The 19,137-nt window shown below is 39.7% G+C and overlaps 1 protein-coding gene across 20 annotated transcripts in view; it reads right to left on the reverse strand.

Annotated features, from left to right (window-relative positions):
* Nucleotides 1-5,487: 5,487 nt before the first annotated feature.
* Nucleotides 5,488-19,137, reverse strand: part of Trip12 (thyroid hormone receptor interactor 12) — a 115,880-nt gene continuing 102,230 nt past the window's right edge. For all 20 annotated transcript variants that reach the window (XM_075952061.1, XM_075952074.1, XM_075952071.1 and 17 more), the window contains 8 exons: nucleotides 18,126-18,240; nucleotides 17,713-17,867; nucleotides 16,465-16,629; nucleotides 12,989-13,153; nucleotides 10,852-10,965; nucleotides 10,386-10,480; nucleotides 9,999-10,102; nucleotides 5,488-9,360 (listed from right to left, as the gene is read on the reverse strand). In XM_075952061.1, the coding sequence (XP_075808176.1) occupies nucleotides 9,164-9,360; nucleotides 9,999-10,102; nucleotides 10,386-10,480; nucleotides 10,852-10,965; nucleotides 12,989-13,153; nucleotides 16,465-16,629; nucleotides 17,713-17,867; nucleotides 18,126-18,240 (1,110 nt within the window). In that variant the 3' untranslated portion in view covers nucleotides 5,488-9,163. The remainder of the gene's footprint in view (nucleotides 9,361-9,998; nucleotides 10,103-10,385; nucleotides 10,481-10,851; nucleotides 10,966-12,988; nucleotides 13,154-16,464; nucleotides 16,630-17,712; nucleotides 17,868-18,125; nucleotides 18,241-19,137) is intronic.

Here is a 19,137-nt window from a genome sequence, read left to right on the forward strand (position 1 = left end):
GGCCTGGGGGGGGGGGGGTAGCTGGCTCCCAGAACTCGCCACCCAGGAGGCTCTGATTCAAGGCGGTTATCCGCAGGGCCCAGGTTAGGCGCCAAGTGTAACGGCGTAAATGAATGCAGACAGATTGTAATAATATATACAGCTTTAATGGGGAAATAGACTTACAGAACCACAGGATCCCGTGGAGAACAGGAAAGCAGAAGGGGCAGTTGGGAGCACGCCTGCAATCTTTATAAGTAAAAAATATCCTTGGGAGACCCCGCCCCCTGCTAGCAAGGTGACTGGCTGGGTCTCTCCTACAGCCTTGGTGAGCTCCCAATAGATCAGCTCCACTGTCTCAGTGGGTGGGTGCACCCCTCGCAGTCCTGACTTCCTTGCACATGTTCTCCCTCCTTCTGCTCCTCATTTGGACCTTGGGAGCTCAGTCCGCTGCTCCATGTGGGTCTCTGTCTCTATCTCCATCCATCGCCAGATGAAGGTTCTATGGTGATATGCAAGATATCCATCAGTATGGCTATAGGATCAGGCCATGTCAGGTTCCCTCTCCTCAGCTGCCCAAGGAACTAACTGGGGACATCTCCCTGGACCCCTGGGAGCCCCTCTAGAGTCAAGTCTCTTGCCAAACCTAAGATGGATCCCTTAATTAGGATATATACTTCCCTGCTCCCATATCCACCCTTCCTTTATCCCAACCATCCCATTCCCCCAAGTTCCCCCCATCCTCCCCTTCTCACTATTCTCTCCCCATTTCCCTTTACACCCATCCCACTCCACCCCCAATTTCCCAATTTTTGCCATGCAATCTTGTCTACTTCCAATACCCAGGAGGATGACTATATATTTTTCTTTGGATTCACCTTCTTATTTAGCTTCTCTAGGATCACGAATTATAGGCTCAGTGTCCTTTATTTGTGGCTAGAAACTAATTATGAGTGAGTACATCCCATGTTCATCTTTTTGGGCCTGGCTTACCTCACTCAGGATAGTGTTTTCTATTTCCATCAATTTGCAGGCAAAATTCAAGTTATCATTGTTTTTTACCGCTGAGTAGTAATCTAATATGTATATATTCCACACTTTCTTCATCCATTCTTCCATTGAAGGGCATCTAGGTTGTTTCCAGGTTCTGGCTATTACAAATAAAGCTGCTATGAACGTAGTTGAACAAATGCTTTTGTCATATGATAGGGCATCTCTTGGGTATATTCCCAAGAGTGGTATTGCTGGATCCAGGGGTAGGTTGATCCCGAATTTCTTGAGAAACCACCACGCTGCTTTCCAGAGTGGTTGCGCAAGTTTGCATTCCCACCAGCAATGGATGAGTGTACCCCTTACTCCACAACCTCTCTAGCAAAGGCTATCATTGGTGTTTTTGATTCCAGCCATTCTGACAGGTGTAAGATGGAATCTCAAAGTTGTTTTGATTTGCATTTCCCTGATTGCTAAGAAGGTTGAGCATGACCTTAAGTGTCTTTTGGCCATTTGAACTTCTTCTGTTGAGAATTCTCTGTTCAGCTCAGTGCCCCATTTTGTAATTGAGTTAATTAGCATTTTAAAGTCTAATTTCTTGAGTTCTTTATATATTTTGGAGAGCAGACCTTTGTCAGTTGTGGGGTTGGTGAAGATCTTCTCCCAGTCAGTAGGTTGCCTTTTTGTCTTAGTGACAGTGTCCTTTGCTTTACAGAAGCTTCTCAGTTTCAGCAGGTCCCATTTATTCAATGTTGCCCTTAATGTCTGTGCTGCTGGGGTTATACGTAGGAAGTGATCTCCTGTGCCCATATGTTGTAGAGTACTTCCCACTTCCTCTTCCATCAGGTTCAGTGTGTTCAGATTGATATTGAGGTCTTTGATCATTTGGACTTGAGTTTTGTGCATGGTGATAGATATGGACTATTTTCATTCTTCTACAGGTTGACATCCAGTTATGCCAGCACCATTTGTTGAAAATGCTTTCTTTCTTCCATTGTGTACTTTTACCTCCTTTATCAAAAATCAGGTGTTCATAGGATTGCGGGTTAAAATCTTGGTCTTCCATTCAATTCCATTGGTCGACACCTCTGTTTTTATGCCAATACTAAGCTGTTTTCAATACTGTAGCTCTGTAATAGAGTTTGAAGTCAGGGATGGTAATGTCTCCAGAAGATCCTTTATTGTTTAAGATTGTTTTGGCTATCCTGGGTTTTTGTTTTTCCATATAAAGTTGATTATTGTCCTCTCAAGATCTGTGAAGAATTTTGATGGGACCTTGATGCGGATTGCATTGAATCTATAAATTGCCTTTGGTATGATTGCCATTTTTACTATGTTGATCCTCCCAATCCAAGAGCAAGAGATATCCTTCCATTTTCTGGTATCCTCTTCAATTTCTTTCTGCAATGCCTTAAAGTTCTTGTCAAATAGATCTTTAGAGTTACCCCCAAGATATTTTATGCTATTTGTGGCTATCATGAAAGGTGATGCTTCTCTGATTTCCCTCTCTGCTTCCTGACCTTTTGTGTATAGGAGAGCAACTGATTTTTTGGAGTTGATCTTGTATCCTGCCACATTACTAAACGTGTTTATCAGCTGTAGGAGTTCTTTGGTAGAGTTTTTGGGGTCGCTTATGTACACTATCATATCATCTGCAAATAATGAAAGTTTAACTTCTTCCTTTCCAATACGAATCCCCTTGATCCCCTTATGTTGTCTTATTGCTATTGCTAGAACTTCAAGCACTATATTGAAGAGGTATGGAGAGAGTGGATCTTGCCAGCTTTTCTAACTTACATTATCCCCACTACCTTTTGCCTCTGGGCTTTTACCTTTCTCTTTTTTTTGTAAACCGCACTTTCACTCCTACTCCATGGCTGGCTGGGTGGCTGACCCCTAGAGTCCTCTTTTCCTTCTTCTCTCGGTTTTTCATTCTTTTTGGTCTCGGTTCTCCTATTTATACTCTCTGCTTGCCAGCCCTGCCTATCCTTGCTCCTGCTTCACTATTGGCAGTTCATCTCTTTATTAGACCTTCAGGCGTTTTAGACAAGCACAGTAACACAGCTTCACAGTTAAAGAAATGCAGCATAAACAAAAATCACACACCTGAAAATAATATTCCCCAACAAGAATCCAACTCTGGTCCTCGTGCATACTCAGTAAGCACTCTTCTTAATTTTTTTTTTTTTTTTTTTTTTTTGGTTTTTTGAGACATGGTTTCTCTGTGGTTTTGGAGCCTGTCCTGGAACTAGCTCTTGTAGACCAGGCTGGTCTCGAACTCACAGAGATCTGTCTGCCTCTGCCTCCCGAGTGCTGGGATTAAAGGCATGTGCCACCACCGCCCGGCTCTTTTTAATTTTTTTTAAAAAGAAAACCAACTATGTTTTTTTCATTTTACATACTAATCCCAGTTCCAACTCCCTCTCCTTCTCCCATTCCCTCAGCCTTTCTCACCACCACCCCCTACCACTCCTCCAAGAGGGTAAGGCACACTGCTTTGAGGAAGGTCCATGGCTCTCTGTACTATAGCTAGCCTGAGCAAGGTATCATCCAAAGAGAATGGGTTCCCAAAAAGACAGTACAAGCAGTAGGGATAAATCCTGGTGCCACTACCAGTGACCCTACAGTATGCCCGAGCCATTCAACTGTCAACCACATCCAGAGGGACTAGTTTGGTCCTATACTGGTTCCTTCCCTGTCAGGTTGGAGTTGGTGAGCTCCCTTTAGCTCGGATAAGTTGTTTCAGTGGGTGTCCCCATTATGGTCTTGACCTCTTTGCTCATATTCCATAAGCACTCTTAACTGGTGTCAATTAACTTTCAGAGCACAGAATCTTTGCAAATCTTGTCAGAATATAACCTTTAAAATTACAGTGTTGTCATGTATAGATTAATGCTGGTTTTGACACAGGTCCTTGTTAGATAACCCAAAATTTGACCTCAAACTTGAAATCATCCTACCAAAGGCTTCCTAGCACTAGGACTGTAAAAATACACCAGTATACCTGGCTATGTGTATGGCAAGAAACCTAACATTTGGGAAGAATGTGAAAAAATAATTTAAAAAAACACTATTAGCAACGAGCAATTGATCTTCTTTCCTCAATCATCCCAGCAATGCTGGGGGTGAGCATTAATTCCTCGGTATTATACAGAAATCACAGCCTCTGCACACTTGAGTCGCATACTTAGCCTAATGTGTGAGCTTCTTTTCTACGGAAACCTGCTTGCACTTGCTTCAGGCTGCTGCCCCACCATAGCTCTCCTTCAATTGTGAACCAAAACAAATCCTTCCTAAGTTGCTTTGGCCAGGCATTTTGTCAAAATTTTGAGAAAAGCAGGGAAGGAGGCATGACGGCCAGGAAAACTATAGCAACATCATTCCAGGCAATGAATAGCTATAAAAGGCATCACCTTTAATCTAACCTCATCTATCAATGTTACCTTCAATCCCAGTGGTAAAGTTTTGAAGATTAAATATACATGGGGCGGGGGGGGAGGTTCTCTTGCCGAGTTCCACGTGGGAAAGTGAGCACCACTCAGACAGCACTGACGTCTCAATCTTTCTTACGTAAGCTGGGAGAAGGATAAACCTCAAGTTCACATATCTGGCCAAGACTCTTGCAAGAAACAGCACAAGCTTCCAGAAAGAGGGGCATGAGACCTTCACAGCTGCACACACCCTACTCTGCACCTGGTACTCTTAAATAACAGTGGCCTGCAAACGGATACTGTGCTATCTATTGAATACTAGCCTACCAACTGCCATTAATACTTAAAAGGTCCGTGCTGGGTAGATTTAAGAGCACACACCGCTCTTGCAGTGGAACCGTCTGGTTTCTAGCACTTACATCATGCAGTTCACAATCACCTATTAACTTCAGCTCCAGGGAAAGATGACATCTCTGGCCTATTGAGTACCTACAACTCATGAGCACAAACCCACACACATATACATAACAAAAATTAAAACTAAACCATCTACAAAGTCACTTAACATTCAGATACCAATTCCCAGAACAATTTCAACCTCGAAGTGCTGCTCCCCAGCCCCCAAACAGGGCTGGAAATATAGCTTCACATTGCAAACTCTTACTTAGCAGCACCTCTCAACTTTTGACAGCCTTTTTTATAGGAAAAAGTGCTTTCCCCTGCTAGGCAGTAATACCAAGACAATACCCAAGTTTGTGTTTACATCCTGTTTACTAGCCCAGATCACTTTTTGTTTCAGAGGTAGACTTTATGTGGACATTCGTCATGGGTAGAACAGCCAGTCAGAATATCTGTCATCAAAAGACTATGTCGCTGCACATTGTCAAGTGTTTTTCAACAACTCCAAAGGCAGAGGCTTCACCTATGCATAGGAGTCCCTTAACAGTGAACACCTTGCTCCACTCTCAGCAGGTGTTCTAGGCAGCCTACCAAGTTACTTACCAGAAGTAGCTTTCAAAAAAACCTTCCACACACCACCTTTCAGGAAACACCCTCTGGATGTACATAATATAACAAAACTAACCACGAAGGATAACGCTGTTTATTAAAAATATAATAGGAAGTCAGGGCATCGATGCAATTTTACATACACATTTGTAGTCTGAAGTTCCATTATTCCAGCAGTTCATATAAATGTTTCAGATCAAAAGAGAAAGAAAACACTTTACAGAGATGAGCAGTTGCTTTTCAGTTTGGTTGTGAGTCCGTTTGTAGTAAAAATAAAACTCCCTCTTCCATTATTGAAGAATGTCTCCTTGATACTGAACAAGTCTGTAAGCATTAAGGAATTTCTTCTTGCCATTAGTTGTTCATTTTAACTTCTCGGCATATGCCAATTTTCCGACGTGGTTAAGTGCTATGAGTTGCCCGCTATTACTGTTTGGGTAACTGGGACTTTCCAGTGACCTGTCACCAGGTTACTCCTTACTGTGGATACCAGCTACAGCAATGTCAATGCTGTATACCATTGACACCTATATACCACCACTTCTCAAAGAATCATACAGAGCACGACAGTTCAAGACAATATTCTCATTACAACAGGGAAAAACAAAAATGGGTCAGAAAACCGAAGTGTGAAAGAAACAAACGGAGGCCATTTCTGTTAATGGAACACCCAGAAGCCCTCAGGAAACCCTAGGCATATTAATACACATTTACACATTTCCTCCCAAACCAGTCTTTAACGCCTGCTTCTTGGAATAATGGTGAACATCCTATTTCCTTAACTTGATACTTACTGTTAAAAAATGGAAGAAAAAAAAAAAAGGGAGAACACCAAAAACTCAATTTGCTGGTTATGGGCTAGGGAGATAGTTCAGTGGGTCGAGTGCTTGAGTCATAAGCATGAGGACCTAGTTTGGGTCACCAGCACCCACATTATAAAACAAAACAAAACAACAACAACAAAACAAACCCCAAAACTAAGGCATGACTGCACAGTGCTGGGAGGAGTGGAGACAGGAGGATCCCTGCCAGGCAGGAAAGAGGGTGGGTACAACCGGCCTGTTAAAGGCAGAAGCTGGTATTCTGGACTTTGGCCTTCAGCATAAGGTGCCCAAGTCACTCTCGAACAGCTATTGGCTGTACCCCTTCCTCATGAGGTATGCCTAGCTTGACTACAGCCAGACTGAGCAGAATCCCTTACTGCTCTCCCAGTGTTGGTAGCTATAGGATATGCTTTTGCTGGGCTGGGCTACGGCACCTGCCACTTTGGCCTCTACCCAGTCTGCTCTTCTAGGACAAGGAAAAGGTTGTTAGCATCCTACCTGACAGTGCACTTGGCTGTGTTTAAAGTATGCCAATGGTGCTTGCTGGTCCCTGAATCACAAGGTTACTCCTTACTGTGGATACCAGCTACAGCAATGTCAATGCTGTATACCATTGACACCTATATACCACCACTTCTCAAAGAATCATACAGAGCACGACAGTTCAAGACAATATTCTCATTACAAAAGGGAAAACAAAAATGGGTCAGAAAACCAAACCTTTAGAGATGACTGGAGCACAGCAAACGAAGGGCACATTTCCCTAGTGTGCAAAATTAAGGCCTCTGCTGAGAGTGCTTTAAAATGTAGTCTTCCTGACCCCAAATTAGCCACAGGTCCCAAGTATTGAACAGAGTAAATTGATGATAGAAAGCTTTTCAGTGACTTCCGGCTCTGAAATATTCCAGTCAGAACCATCATAAGCATTCAATTGATGCAAGATATCAACGAAGCCAAATCTGCCAGCACCACAGGTGTAAAATGCAAATACAGATTATTTTAATATGAAACATCACTGTTTTATACAGATGTCTACATTTTAACAGATCTTTAAAAAGTGAGGAACAAAATGCTATGTTCACACAAAAAACTTTGTGCTCAGTATGTAGAACACCAGAACTGGAGACAACAGGGCCCAGATCTTCTGGCCAACAGGGTGAAGCTGCAGAACCCAACTCCCTTCCCCTCTCCAGGTAACATTGCTCATTTAGAAGTCTCTGTGAGCAGAGAAGCTTCTGGCCTCATTTCCTCCACACTGGGCGAACTGTCAAGAGATTTCTGTCAGCAGGGGATGTTTCCACATAAGGCAATGTCAGTGTAGAATGACAGTCACCACAGCAGTAAACTAAGCCACTACCTTCCTTTGGGGCAATGGGATAAAGAAGAGGGCTCTATATCAATACAGTCAGCACAATTAGTTTCTTCAAAGTTCAGTTTTCTTAAGAAAGAAAGAAAGAAAGAAAGAAAGAAAGAAAGAAAGAAAGAAAGAAAGAAAGAAAGAAAGAAAGAAAGAAGGAAAGAAAGAAAAAGATGGTGCATCTCATTTTGAAGGAGATGAAGGCAGAGTTCAAATTTATTAGTCTTCATTTGAGCCTTAGGAAGGAATGGATCAGCTCCCATTTTCTTTCCACATTTTGTGTTCAAGAAGCTGTAAACAGAGAACCACCGCGGCTGGACTTGTGGCCACACGATGACTTACTCGCACTGTAACGTCACCCTAAGTGCTTATCTTAGACAGGTGGGCATGTATACAGCACAGAACTATAAACAAAAACAGTGAAGCAAACTTATTTTATTTTTAGGTAAAAACATTAACCTGATGGATTATTGCAGATCTGAGAAATGAGCACACAAACAAATGGACAGCATTGTTTACAGGTGCTTTGATCTGTGTGGAGACAAAGGCTGAACAGTTCGTCTGCAATTAACGCTGGGAGAAGACGAGAGGAAAATATAGACTGAGAACAGAAATTTAAAACAGGAGTAAGGGAAGGAAAAAAATTATTTAAAACTCCAACACGGAATGAAAAGTAATTCATTTAAAACTTTCTATCATTTTAAAATGGTCTGGCAATAAGATAAATGCTGGCTAGTCCAAGCTGTGGACCTTTAACCTACACAGAAAAATAAATGCACTTTCTTGCCTCCTTACCAGAGTGAAGGAAATATCATGTAAACAGACCTAGTGTCACTTGGCAAAAAGCCAGGGGGTGCTGTAACTATAACCTAAGCTATAAGAAAAGCCTGCCTCCTACCTAGCTAGTTACAAAGGCTGAATTATATTGAGAATATTATTTCAATTCAATGAATTTCAAATTGTATTTTAATTTGAAAGAGCTGAGTATGACAAGGCCCAGGGCGAATGAAAATGTCTTAACTATTCATGTTGTATTATTTAAAAAAAGGAAAAAGAAAATACAAATGTGTATGAACTGCAGAGGCAGCAATGAAGTAAGAAAAGAAAATTAGAGAGGTGGAAAGCACACAGAACCCATTTACTAAACTAGAGTTGTTAAATCCACAAGAGTTTAATGTCTGTACTTATGTACACAAGTTGTCTTTGGAAGAAACAAACTGCAAACTTAGCTAGATGGATACACACAGCCCAGAATTAAACTGCACAGCGACATTTTTATTGTTCCAGCCTGAAAAAACATCCCTTTGAAATTTCACACAGCAAAGCAAGTTAAAAACTTCACTCATCAAATAAATGATAATTTAAACAAGAACTTGCTAAAGAAACCTCATCACAACAACGTTTTAGGGCCTGATCAATTTAAGTCCACGGGGCCATTATGAATTATAATCTGCAAGCCGTTTTCCTACAACAAGAAGGAGAAACATGTTTCCTTGACTCAGGTGACACATAGAAAAGAAATCATGATTTTTTTTCTTTTGCTGTAACAGGCAGACACTGATTTCTTGTTGTGATCAGGAAAGATGGAACGACTGTTGGCCTTCTCTTGCTGCTATCAACAGTTTGTCACGCATTATCTCAATGCTCGAGTAGTCCGGCAACTTAAGATAGTTCACACAAGTCATTACAGAGGGTAAGAAGTCATCTGGGTTTTCTGTTGATTCAAATGTCTTCCGCACAATTGTCAGAGGTGGATTTAAACTCCGGAACCCTAATTAAGAGGAAGAGTTCCAGAAATTTGGTTAATTTTATTAAAAAGTCACCACTATCACAAGACATATCGCTGCTTTGTTCTAGTGTTAAACTCCCACACAAAGTGCTCCTCTCTCCTGGCTAACGATGGCTCACTGACTAAGAGAATTGGCCACTCTTCCAGAAGAATCAGGCTCAATTGCCAACACATACAGGGTGGCTAACAGACATCTCTAACTTGAGTCCAAGGAGGATCCAACACTCTCTTCTGGCCTCAGAAATACTTGACAAGCAAAACACCAATATAGTAAAATAAAAACTGAAAAATCCAAACAAAGCAGACTCGTTCAATTTTTATTTCCAGAATGTATTCTTATCTGAATCAACAAAGAATTTAAAATCTGCAAACAGTCTAGAACTTCATCTAAGCAACATTCCTGTGTATTAGCGATTATTATTATTATTATTTAAGTAAAGCAGTCTCTGAATTTCCTTGCCAGTGTTTCTTCATACTCCTAAGCAGATAGGCTGGCAGCTTAGGAACATAATAGTATTGTAATAACTAGGAGATACTATACTCCAAGTAATGGACTAGCTCTAAAGACAAACGATGTTTTTTTACTCACAGAATTAAGGCTAAGCACAGACACTACCCACCTCCAACTGGCAATCGTGGGCTACCAGTCACAAACTGGAGAAACAATCTCTGCTGTTCATTATCAAAACTACTGAGAATCTCGAACAAGAACTTCACAGCTCGACTAAAACAAAAAGTAGAACAGAATTATTTTGTGTTAAAACACTATGTCAATATACCAAGTCTTACTTATAATTATTGATGATATCTATTTTCAGATATAGTTACATATGAACTCTCATTATAACATACTTTAAAAGTTTATTTTGTCAACATAATTAATATCCTAATGGAACAACTTGAGCAAAACTCAATTTTAGAAAAAAACTTGCCACAAACTGTGATGAGTTGATCCCTCTCCCTCTAAATCCCTAACTATTAACTGAACAGGCAGATCCCACACTTACCTGTCATGAGTATAGCCATGATCAGGCCTACAGCATTCCATCAATGTCTTTGCATCCCAGGTGTCTGCTTTACTGCCGCACAGGAGCTGATCCAGCTTTGAGACGAAATAAGGAGAAAGAATTAGTAAAGAAACAACTGCATGCTTGGGTGACAAGTAGCTAAGGACATGGCTTCCAGGGTGCTACTCTGTCAAGTCCCTTTCACACTGAGCAGCAGGGTGGCCTGGACAGAATGATGTTGCTATACTGTACTTTCACACAAGGATCCTATCTCCCTACCCCCAGGCCTCTAGAACACCCTTATTTAACAAATTTCCTTAATCAGAAAATTTCTTTAGCCTTTCCCAAAACTCCAAGCCCTTACTCCAAAATGCTGTAGAATGGTAGGGTTTGAAGCAGTAAGGTAAACTATTCTGCTACAATATCACAGGCAGAAATGAATGTCTTTTAGATGTGAGCTACTCACTTCTTCTGGGTAGAAGTACTGAAGATGACTGAGTGGGAAAACTGATTCAAATCCATCTCTGAACGAGTCAAATTGTCTAGAAACACCTTCATTTAGTGCCCAGAATATCACCAACTGCAAAAAGAAGACACTTTTAAAACTCCACAAAATTCCAAATCAATATAATATGTGATAAAGTATAGTAAATAACCTTCTAGAATCATCTTAAAAACTAAAACTTAAAAAAAAAATACACAAAAATAAACTCAGGTGGTGGTGGCGGTGCATGTCTTTAATCCCAAGCTCTCCCTCCAGAAGAGAATCATGTTGTCTTACCAGAAGCCAAAGGCAATGTTCCAAGAGGTTAAAATGTTACTGAAATTAAAGATTAACATTTCAAAATTCTTAATTAGCAACCAGCCACACTTTTAATGTGGAGTGTTGACTTTTAAATTGTCAAGTCCTGAGAACCGTCCTCTGCAGTGTGTGCCTCTTCTTAGAAACAGATACAGCTTGGATATTCAGGAGAACAAAATTGAGATTAAGAAAAAGCAGCCCTAAATTTACTCAGCTCCCAGTGGCCCTGATTAATTTATTGGTACACAGAACATTCAACTAACAGTTACAAAGTATTTTTAGAAAAGCAAGGATATAGAAGTTTGTACATTATTTGTTAATAAGCTGGAAGCACAGCTTCCCCATAGATGGAAGAAACAGGTAATACAAGAAGATATCTGATTAGTTATTTTAAAAAATTACTTGAGTCACAGGGCTGTTGGGAAGTCAAGAATCTTGGATATTATCCTCTTCTTAAAGAAAATAAAGAAACTAGAGTGAAAGTGTTTCGGAGACTCTACAGTCCCACACAAGATTTTAAGTAAGGTCAAGGTTTCAAAATGAGTACTCTAGCTTGAATCCAATGTTCTTTATAGCCCGTGTCAGGTATAAACCAAGTAAACTTTTAAACGTCACTAAATGGAAAAATACAGCCTGCAATTTTTGCATGCAACAGGAAATAGTTTCTCCTACATTTAGCAACCTTAAGTCTACAGTTGTAAATACCTTTGGGGTGAGCCCAACAAAGACATTAAGTGTGGTATGTGTGCCTATATCAGTATTTTAAAAGCAATTCTGCCAAGGCTTAAAACAGGACAGAAATGTAGCTCACACAAGTGATAATTTCTTTTTGCTGATATCTTCTCTTACAGGAGAAAAATGCAGTGTAATGCATGGTATTCAAGATCAGGGTTAAAGACAGGCCAATGGAAGATGCATGAGGCACCAAGAAAAAACTGGTAAGCTTTTTACAGACATGTTTTCTGCAAAGTAAAGGGATACGAAATACAACCTTTCAGCTCTAGAGCTTCTTCCCAGGCTGAGAGAAGATAAGTGGCATCTATGTATACAATGCTGCTCCATCATTATGGAGCCTTTGTTTTTGTTTTTTGTTTTTTGAGACAGGGTTTCTCTGTGGCTTTGGTGCTGGTCCCGGAACTAGCTCTTGTAGACCAGGCTGGCCTCGAACTCCCAGAGATCCACCTGCCTCTGCCTCCCGAGTGCTGGGATTAAAGGCATGCGCCACCACCGCCCGGCCCATTATGGAGCCTTTGATGGGTGAATAACAGCTAAGGAAATCCACTGTGTCCCTGAGGTAACACAGGATAAAATTTAAGGTCACTTTTCTCTAAGTCACCATTGGGGTAAGCAGCAGACAGAGTTCACAATGTTGAGGGTCATCATAAAAGTGGACTATGCTGGACCTACTCAATATGCAGTTTTTGGTAGATTATGAGACTGGGTGGAAAATTGTGTTTCAATGATCCACAAAGTCCATCTCTCTATCCACAGGTCTCACCTTCTATGTTTAGACTTTTGTGTCTATTTTCAAAGTGTGGAGGAAGCTAACTTCTTATGGTTTCTTTGTTGTTGTTTTAGCATGAAACATTTGTGTGTTCTCTACAAAGTAAACAGAAGCTTACAAAGGCTAAAATAAAAGGGCCTCCAAGAATGGTCCCAGTGGTGTACAAGGTCTTTAGCAAAGGTCCACACAGGCAGAAGCTAAGAGATCAAGTTCCATCAACCCTAACACACCTCTTCATAGAAACACAGCAGACAAACTCCTATGGTTCATGACCCACAGAAAAAAGACAATACATACTCTTAGGTAGTCCTCTAAATTGTGGATAGTGACTGGTATATCCTTTCCTCCTTTCTTCAGTTCAATGTTGGGAAATCCCGGCAGTGTAAAGTCCAGTCCCAGATCTTCCACTGAGCAGCCATTCATTGTGAGAGTTTCCAAAGCATACTGTAGACTCTCTTTAGTCTTTCAATGCAGAGAGGAAGAGCACAAAAATTCATGCAAAATTATATTGTATTCACAAAAATAAGACGTAACACTGTAATAATTGATGGTTCCTTTAGTTCCTGATTAAATTTTTGGTCATATACTACTTATTAAACAAGCCGCTGGGATCACAAAGGAAATCATTTTAAACACCTCAGTATCAATACAATTATTTTTGTGGAGAGAAACGAGATTGCTGGGGTTATTTTCCATACTGAGAAGTAATTTCTCCCTGAAAGCACATTCAAATCACATATTAGAGAAAGTCTTTACACGTTTTTGTTTAATGTTAAACAAAAAAGAAAAAAAACTTTTCTTTATTCTAGGCCATTATTTATAAGCCTAACTATATACCCATGAATATATAAAATTTGTAAAATTACTGACAGTGTAATAAACTTTTCCCCTACAAGGCTCAAGTATAAAGCACACCCTGGAGATGTTCACTTCTTGTCCCCAAAGCACAGCACAGCTTTGTATAGTTGGGGTGTGTGGCTTCCAAGAAAGCTGAGCCACATCACATCAAACCCAGAGGATTTTTAAAAATGCTTACAACTGGAAAGGGCTACATAAAATGCTTTTTTTTTTTTTTACAGCATTAAGGTTCAATGACAAACACAAAAATTTAAGTACTAAAAATAAAGACATTTAATTAATGCTGATTCATTAGGAAGTTCTCAAACTACCCTTCATTAAAGCAGACGGGATTATGGGAAACAAGTGAGGAGGAAATGGAAGAAAAGTCAAGAGAGAGGAACACAAGAAATACTGGAGTTTGCTCTCAGGACTTTTAAGTGGCAGGTGTGGTCCCTAGCACTGTAAACAAACAGGTCAAATCTGAGCCTGAAAAATGTGCCCCATTTGTATGTTTTATAAGACAAGGGGACAGTGGGCCAGGGATGTACCTCAGCTGTTTATGGCTTACCTGTCAGTACTACATAACCTGACATTGTGACAAACACCTTTAATTCCAGCATTTGGGATTCAGACACAGGAAACTCAAAGTAATCCTTGGCTACATAGTACATTTACATGAAGTTAGGACACCAACTGTACATACATCTTACAAGATTGTGTATATGTGAGGTAATCAAAACATGCTACAACTTTTATCTCCTTTCCTTTTTTCCCATTTTGTATGTAATACATGCTAAATAATGTGACAGAAGTTTAAAGTACTAGTGTCTGCAAACCTTTGGATAAGAATAAGGAATCACCCCTGAAGTTCAATGGACAGCTAGTCTAGTCAACCAGTGAAATTTAGGCACAATGAAGGATGTATCCCAGAACATCAGGTGGAGAATGATTGAGGAAGATATCCAAGGTACATCTCTGGACTAAGCAAACACAACAAAAATCTTGTAGTTATTCAGTACAAACCTATGCAATTCTAAACAACTTCTTATAATATCATGTATCCATTTATTTTTGTGTCTGAATGTGTCTCTTTGTCAGAATATGCACCCACATGTGCATTGTGTGTCCAGTTAAACTGTCAGGTTCCTGGAACTACAGTTACAGATGACTGTGACCTACACCAAGGAGGTATGAGAATCGAACCTAGATACCCTTGAGAAGAGTAGTAACTGCTGAGCCGTCACTTCAGACCAAATTCTAAACATAAGATTAGTTCTTATACAGAAATAATTTAAAAAAAAAAGACCTAAATTGTGTCTTAGTTTCTTTTCTGTTGCTGTGATAAATGATTGAGAAATCCAACTTAAATGAGACAGGGTTTATAGCAAGTTACAGCCTGTGCCAGGACAGTCACAGTGGTAAGAGCTTGAGAGAACTGTTCATATCACAGCCACAGTCACAAGCAGAGCTCAACAGATTAACATAGATGCTCAGCTCACTTTCCCTACTCTTACATAACCTCTGCTTATAGAATAGAGCTATCCACTGCAAGCTAGTCTTTCTATATCAATTAACATAATCAAAAAACTCAATGCAGATACACCGCCAGAGGCTAGACTCAATCTAAATAATTCCACATGGGTATGCCCAGAGGCTTGTCTCCTAGGTGCTGACAATTAATACTAATAACTGTTACAGCATCTTTAAACACTGTCTCCTCATAAACATAACTGGGAGATAAAATGAATACCCTTCCAAACTATCTTCCAGTCTCTACTGTATGTACCCCACCAAGGTGCAACACTGTCTTTTATTAGCTTGCTAGTCTCGCCTTAAATAATCTTAAAGTGCTAGAAAGATAGCTGTTAACTGTACTGGTGCTGATCTTACAGGGGACCTAGAATCCATATGATGGCTCATAGACCCTATGCCCTCTTCTGATCTCTTTAGGAACCAGGCACTCATGCAGTATATAAACTTACATACAGGCAGTCATACATACACATTAATACAAATAAATAAGCTATGAAATGACAGTTGGTTAAACCTACACAAATAGAAGCTACTGCACCATATTATGTTTTAAAAAACACAACCTGTTTTCTTCTGATATTCAATACGCATACATATAATCACAGATTAGCCTAAATGAGCTGGTAATATATATATTTAAAAACACAAAAATGATAGAGGATCAAGATTATGAGACGAAACAGAAACCTTAGACATCTATGAATCTTTTCTTTATTAATAATACTGGATAGTGAGCCTAGCACCTCACACATGCTATTTTAAGTGCTTTACTATTGAGCTGTATAGTCCCAGCCTGTCGATAACCACTAAAAACTATTTCCAAGCTAGGCGTATTGGTATAAACTCGCAATGCAAGCAGAACCTGTGGTGAAGAGGAGAAAGCAGACAAAACAGAAATACCTTTCTGAAGAATTACTGAGAAGGCATCTCATTATCTAAAATTTAAGACAAGTGGTCTTTGAACTTTCATTAGAAGTATATTTTATTTAGAAGTTAAGACATCCACTTGTTGTTATTAGAGATCACCGTGGGTACACTGTGAAATCATACTTCTGTTAGTTTAAAGGACACATTAAACATCTCCAATAAAATGAAATATTGCTGGGAAAGACAGACGGCTCAGTGCTTAAGACTTCAGGGCAATTGTTGCTCTTTCAGTTTCTAGCTCCAATGTGACAGCATCTGATGTGCTCTTCTGGCTTCCAAAGGCATTGCATGCAATTAATATACAAACACACATGCAGGCAAACACCCATAAAGATAAATACATGTTTTTAAATTAAAAAGCAAAGTAAATACTATCGTCAAATTAACTAGATCAAATACAAACCAGTGAAGAAGTCTCATAATTCTGACACAAAGAACTGATCTCACCCTCTGGCCATCTCCTCTAGACCTACCTGGGACTTATCCTGCTCCAGTCTTTTCTTCTGTCTGACAATGTCTTCTAGGTGATATACTGATCTGGCAACAACAGGATCAATGTCAAATAAATCATGAGATGTCAGTGAAGTTTCCTGCCGCAGCATCCATTTATAAAAGGGCAGGCCAAGCGGAAGGTCCACCTGAAAGGGAACAGGCAACATACTTTGTCACAACTAGTTTGTAAGAGGTCATTTGAAAAGGTCAAATACTCTCCAAGAAAAAAAGCAATTTAGGAACTGTTTCTCTTTACATGAAACCAAGAGCCACAAATTGGGGCCCAAATCTCTGTCAACATTTTAGAAGGTTAAAGAACCTATAAACAGGTTTTTTAAATAGAAAGATGGCTCAGAGGTTAAGAACATTGCCTGCTATTCCAGAGAATCCAGGTTCAATTCCCAGCACCCACATGGCAGTTCACAACTGTCTGTAACTCTAGCAACAGGAGATCCGACATCCTTACACAGCCAAACATGCAGGCAAAACACCAATCAATGCTCATAAAAATAAACTATTAAAGAAACCTATTTAAGCATAACACAAAAAGAGAAATGAACATACAATATCCATTAAAGTTTTTACCTGAGTACCTCTGAAACACTATGAAGTGTTTTGACTTTATTTTGAACCAAGTAAACTCAATACAATTCTACTTATGCATTTAATATTTTGAAATCAGAGAAGGTAAAAAGAACTTACTTAAAACAAAAAATTAAAATGAAAGAACTTCTAAAATAACTGAGCTGTATACATCTCTTTGCAGAGAATGTAGACTTGTGGGTTTATCAAATGAAAATGTCTCACTCATATTGATAAAGTAAGAAAATGTGAGAAGAGGAAATGAAGAAAAGTCCAGAAATATTCAAACCTTAATGAATACTGATCACAGAAATTCAATGAGTTTACCTACAATGCTCATGGCTTTCTTGCTGAATTAAAATCTAATTGAATCCTGAAAAAATTTCAATTAATGCCATCTTTATGTTGCCTGACTCTGAACCCTGGCTAAAGGAATGGGTTGGACGCTGTTATCTCAGACACAGGACAGCCCTATATGTGTGCTACAGAAGCAGAACTGGCATTTTAAACAGAACTCTCAAGCAGCTGGTGCACACATTCAAACTAGAGCAGCAGTGCTCTAACACACAGCATTGAGTGCAGGGAACTGAAGTACTTTCACAGAACATTGTACAAAATTACAGATAAGCAAACAATCCTAAACTTACCAATCTGAAATCCATGATAGCCTTAGCCATTAATTTTCCTAAGAAGCGAAATTTCATCTTAACCTTTGCGATATGAGCTGGCTTAGCTGTCCTACCAAAGGGAAGCGCAAACAGGCCCTGGAGGTTTTGAATATACTTGGTCCCTTCTTGGCTTCCTGTAAAACGAACAAGTCACCAAATTTCAGATGAGATTTTCCAAAACAAAACCTAGTAACTAAGAACATTAAGAAATTCAGTATTCACAAAATTGGAGCAATGACCTCTAAGCTGGAAAGCCTTCCCACTGGATAAGTGAGAAAATAGGGGCAAAAAGAAATCAAAGACCAAGAACACAGCCCCAGCAGAGACTAAGATGGAGGCCCCCTTACCTGATCTGAGTCATACAAACTGAACAGCTCACAGCTGCACATTACCTTTTGGATTGCTAAGAGTTACTTCTTCACCTCTCCAGAGACCCAAATCAGCCCTCTGTAGTTCCTGAGAAACAAGTGCATAAAACTCCAGTGTTGGCCCAAGACCTGTACCAACCTAGAAAAAATAAAATAAAAAAAAATCATTTTAGAAATTGTGGTGCCTTTTATGCCTGGCAACCTCTTGGTAACATGGACAATCATACAAGGTGTTTATCAGGAAGCGTAAGAGATGGTTTTGCAAGATGTCCTGAATAGACATTCTCTGAGTCTTGGGCACTAGAAACCCTTTATCATTTCCCTAACCCCAACATTCCAATTGTATGGTTGAAAACTCTTGTTGCAGTTATGAATTTTTCCTTTAGAGAACAACAATGTACTATTTATACATGCTTATTTTTCTCTTTAAGGGAATTATGAACCTCAAACAACTCAAGAGCCATCTTCTCAGGAGAAGCCTCCCAATCTCCCCCAAACAATTAGTTTGGCTATTTCCTATGACATTCTAGGGTTTTACCTCTATTCCATTACATACTTGCAAGTTTTAAATGAAGAGAATTATTTTGACTGCCTTGAATCCCCAGAATCTAACATACATTTAATAAGAATCTAAGAGTTAAAATTCAAGGCCCAACTTCATGTCAGGAAACAGAAGCTTAGATCAGTGGCCCCTATAAGTCCAAGGGTACACTGGAAGCCCAAGACAATTATCAGTGTTACCACACATGTACCCATGTGTGAGAACACAGTATTTCAGCGGTAGGAGTCAGGGTGGGGATCTGGAGCTATTTTTATTTAAAAATGAAAATTCAAAGGTTCAGCTCCCAAAGTTTCTACATGACAGCACCATCATCAATATGCTTGGAGCAATGTTCACGGACTCAGCATTCCTCCATGTTCCAGCAACATGCCACCAGTTTAGCACATAATAAACAAAAGCAAGAAACAATAATAAACTTATGTCACAGTTCAAGATTATAATGTAACAACAATTGTTCAAGTGGCCACTCGCTTA

Source organism: Microtus pennsylvanicus, chromosome 17 (genome assembly GCF_037038515.1).
Source record: "Microtus pennsylvanicus isolate mMicPen1 chromosome 17, mMicPen1.hap1, whole genome shotgun sequence".
NCBI classification, from domain to species: domain Eukaryota; kingdom Metazoa; phylum Chordata; class Mammalia; order Rodentia; family Cricetidae; genus Microtus; species Microtus pennsylvanicus.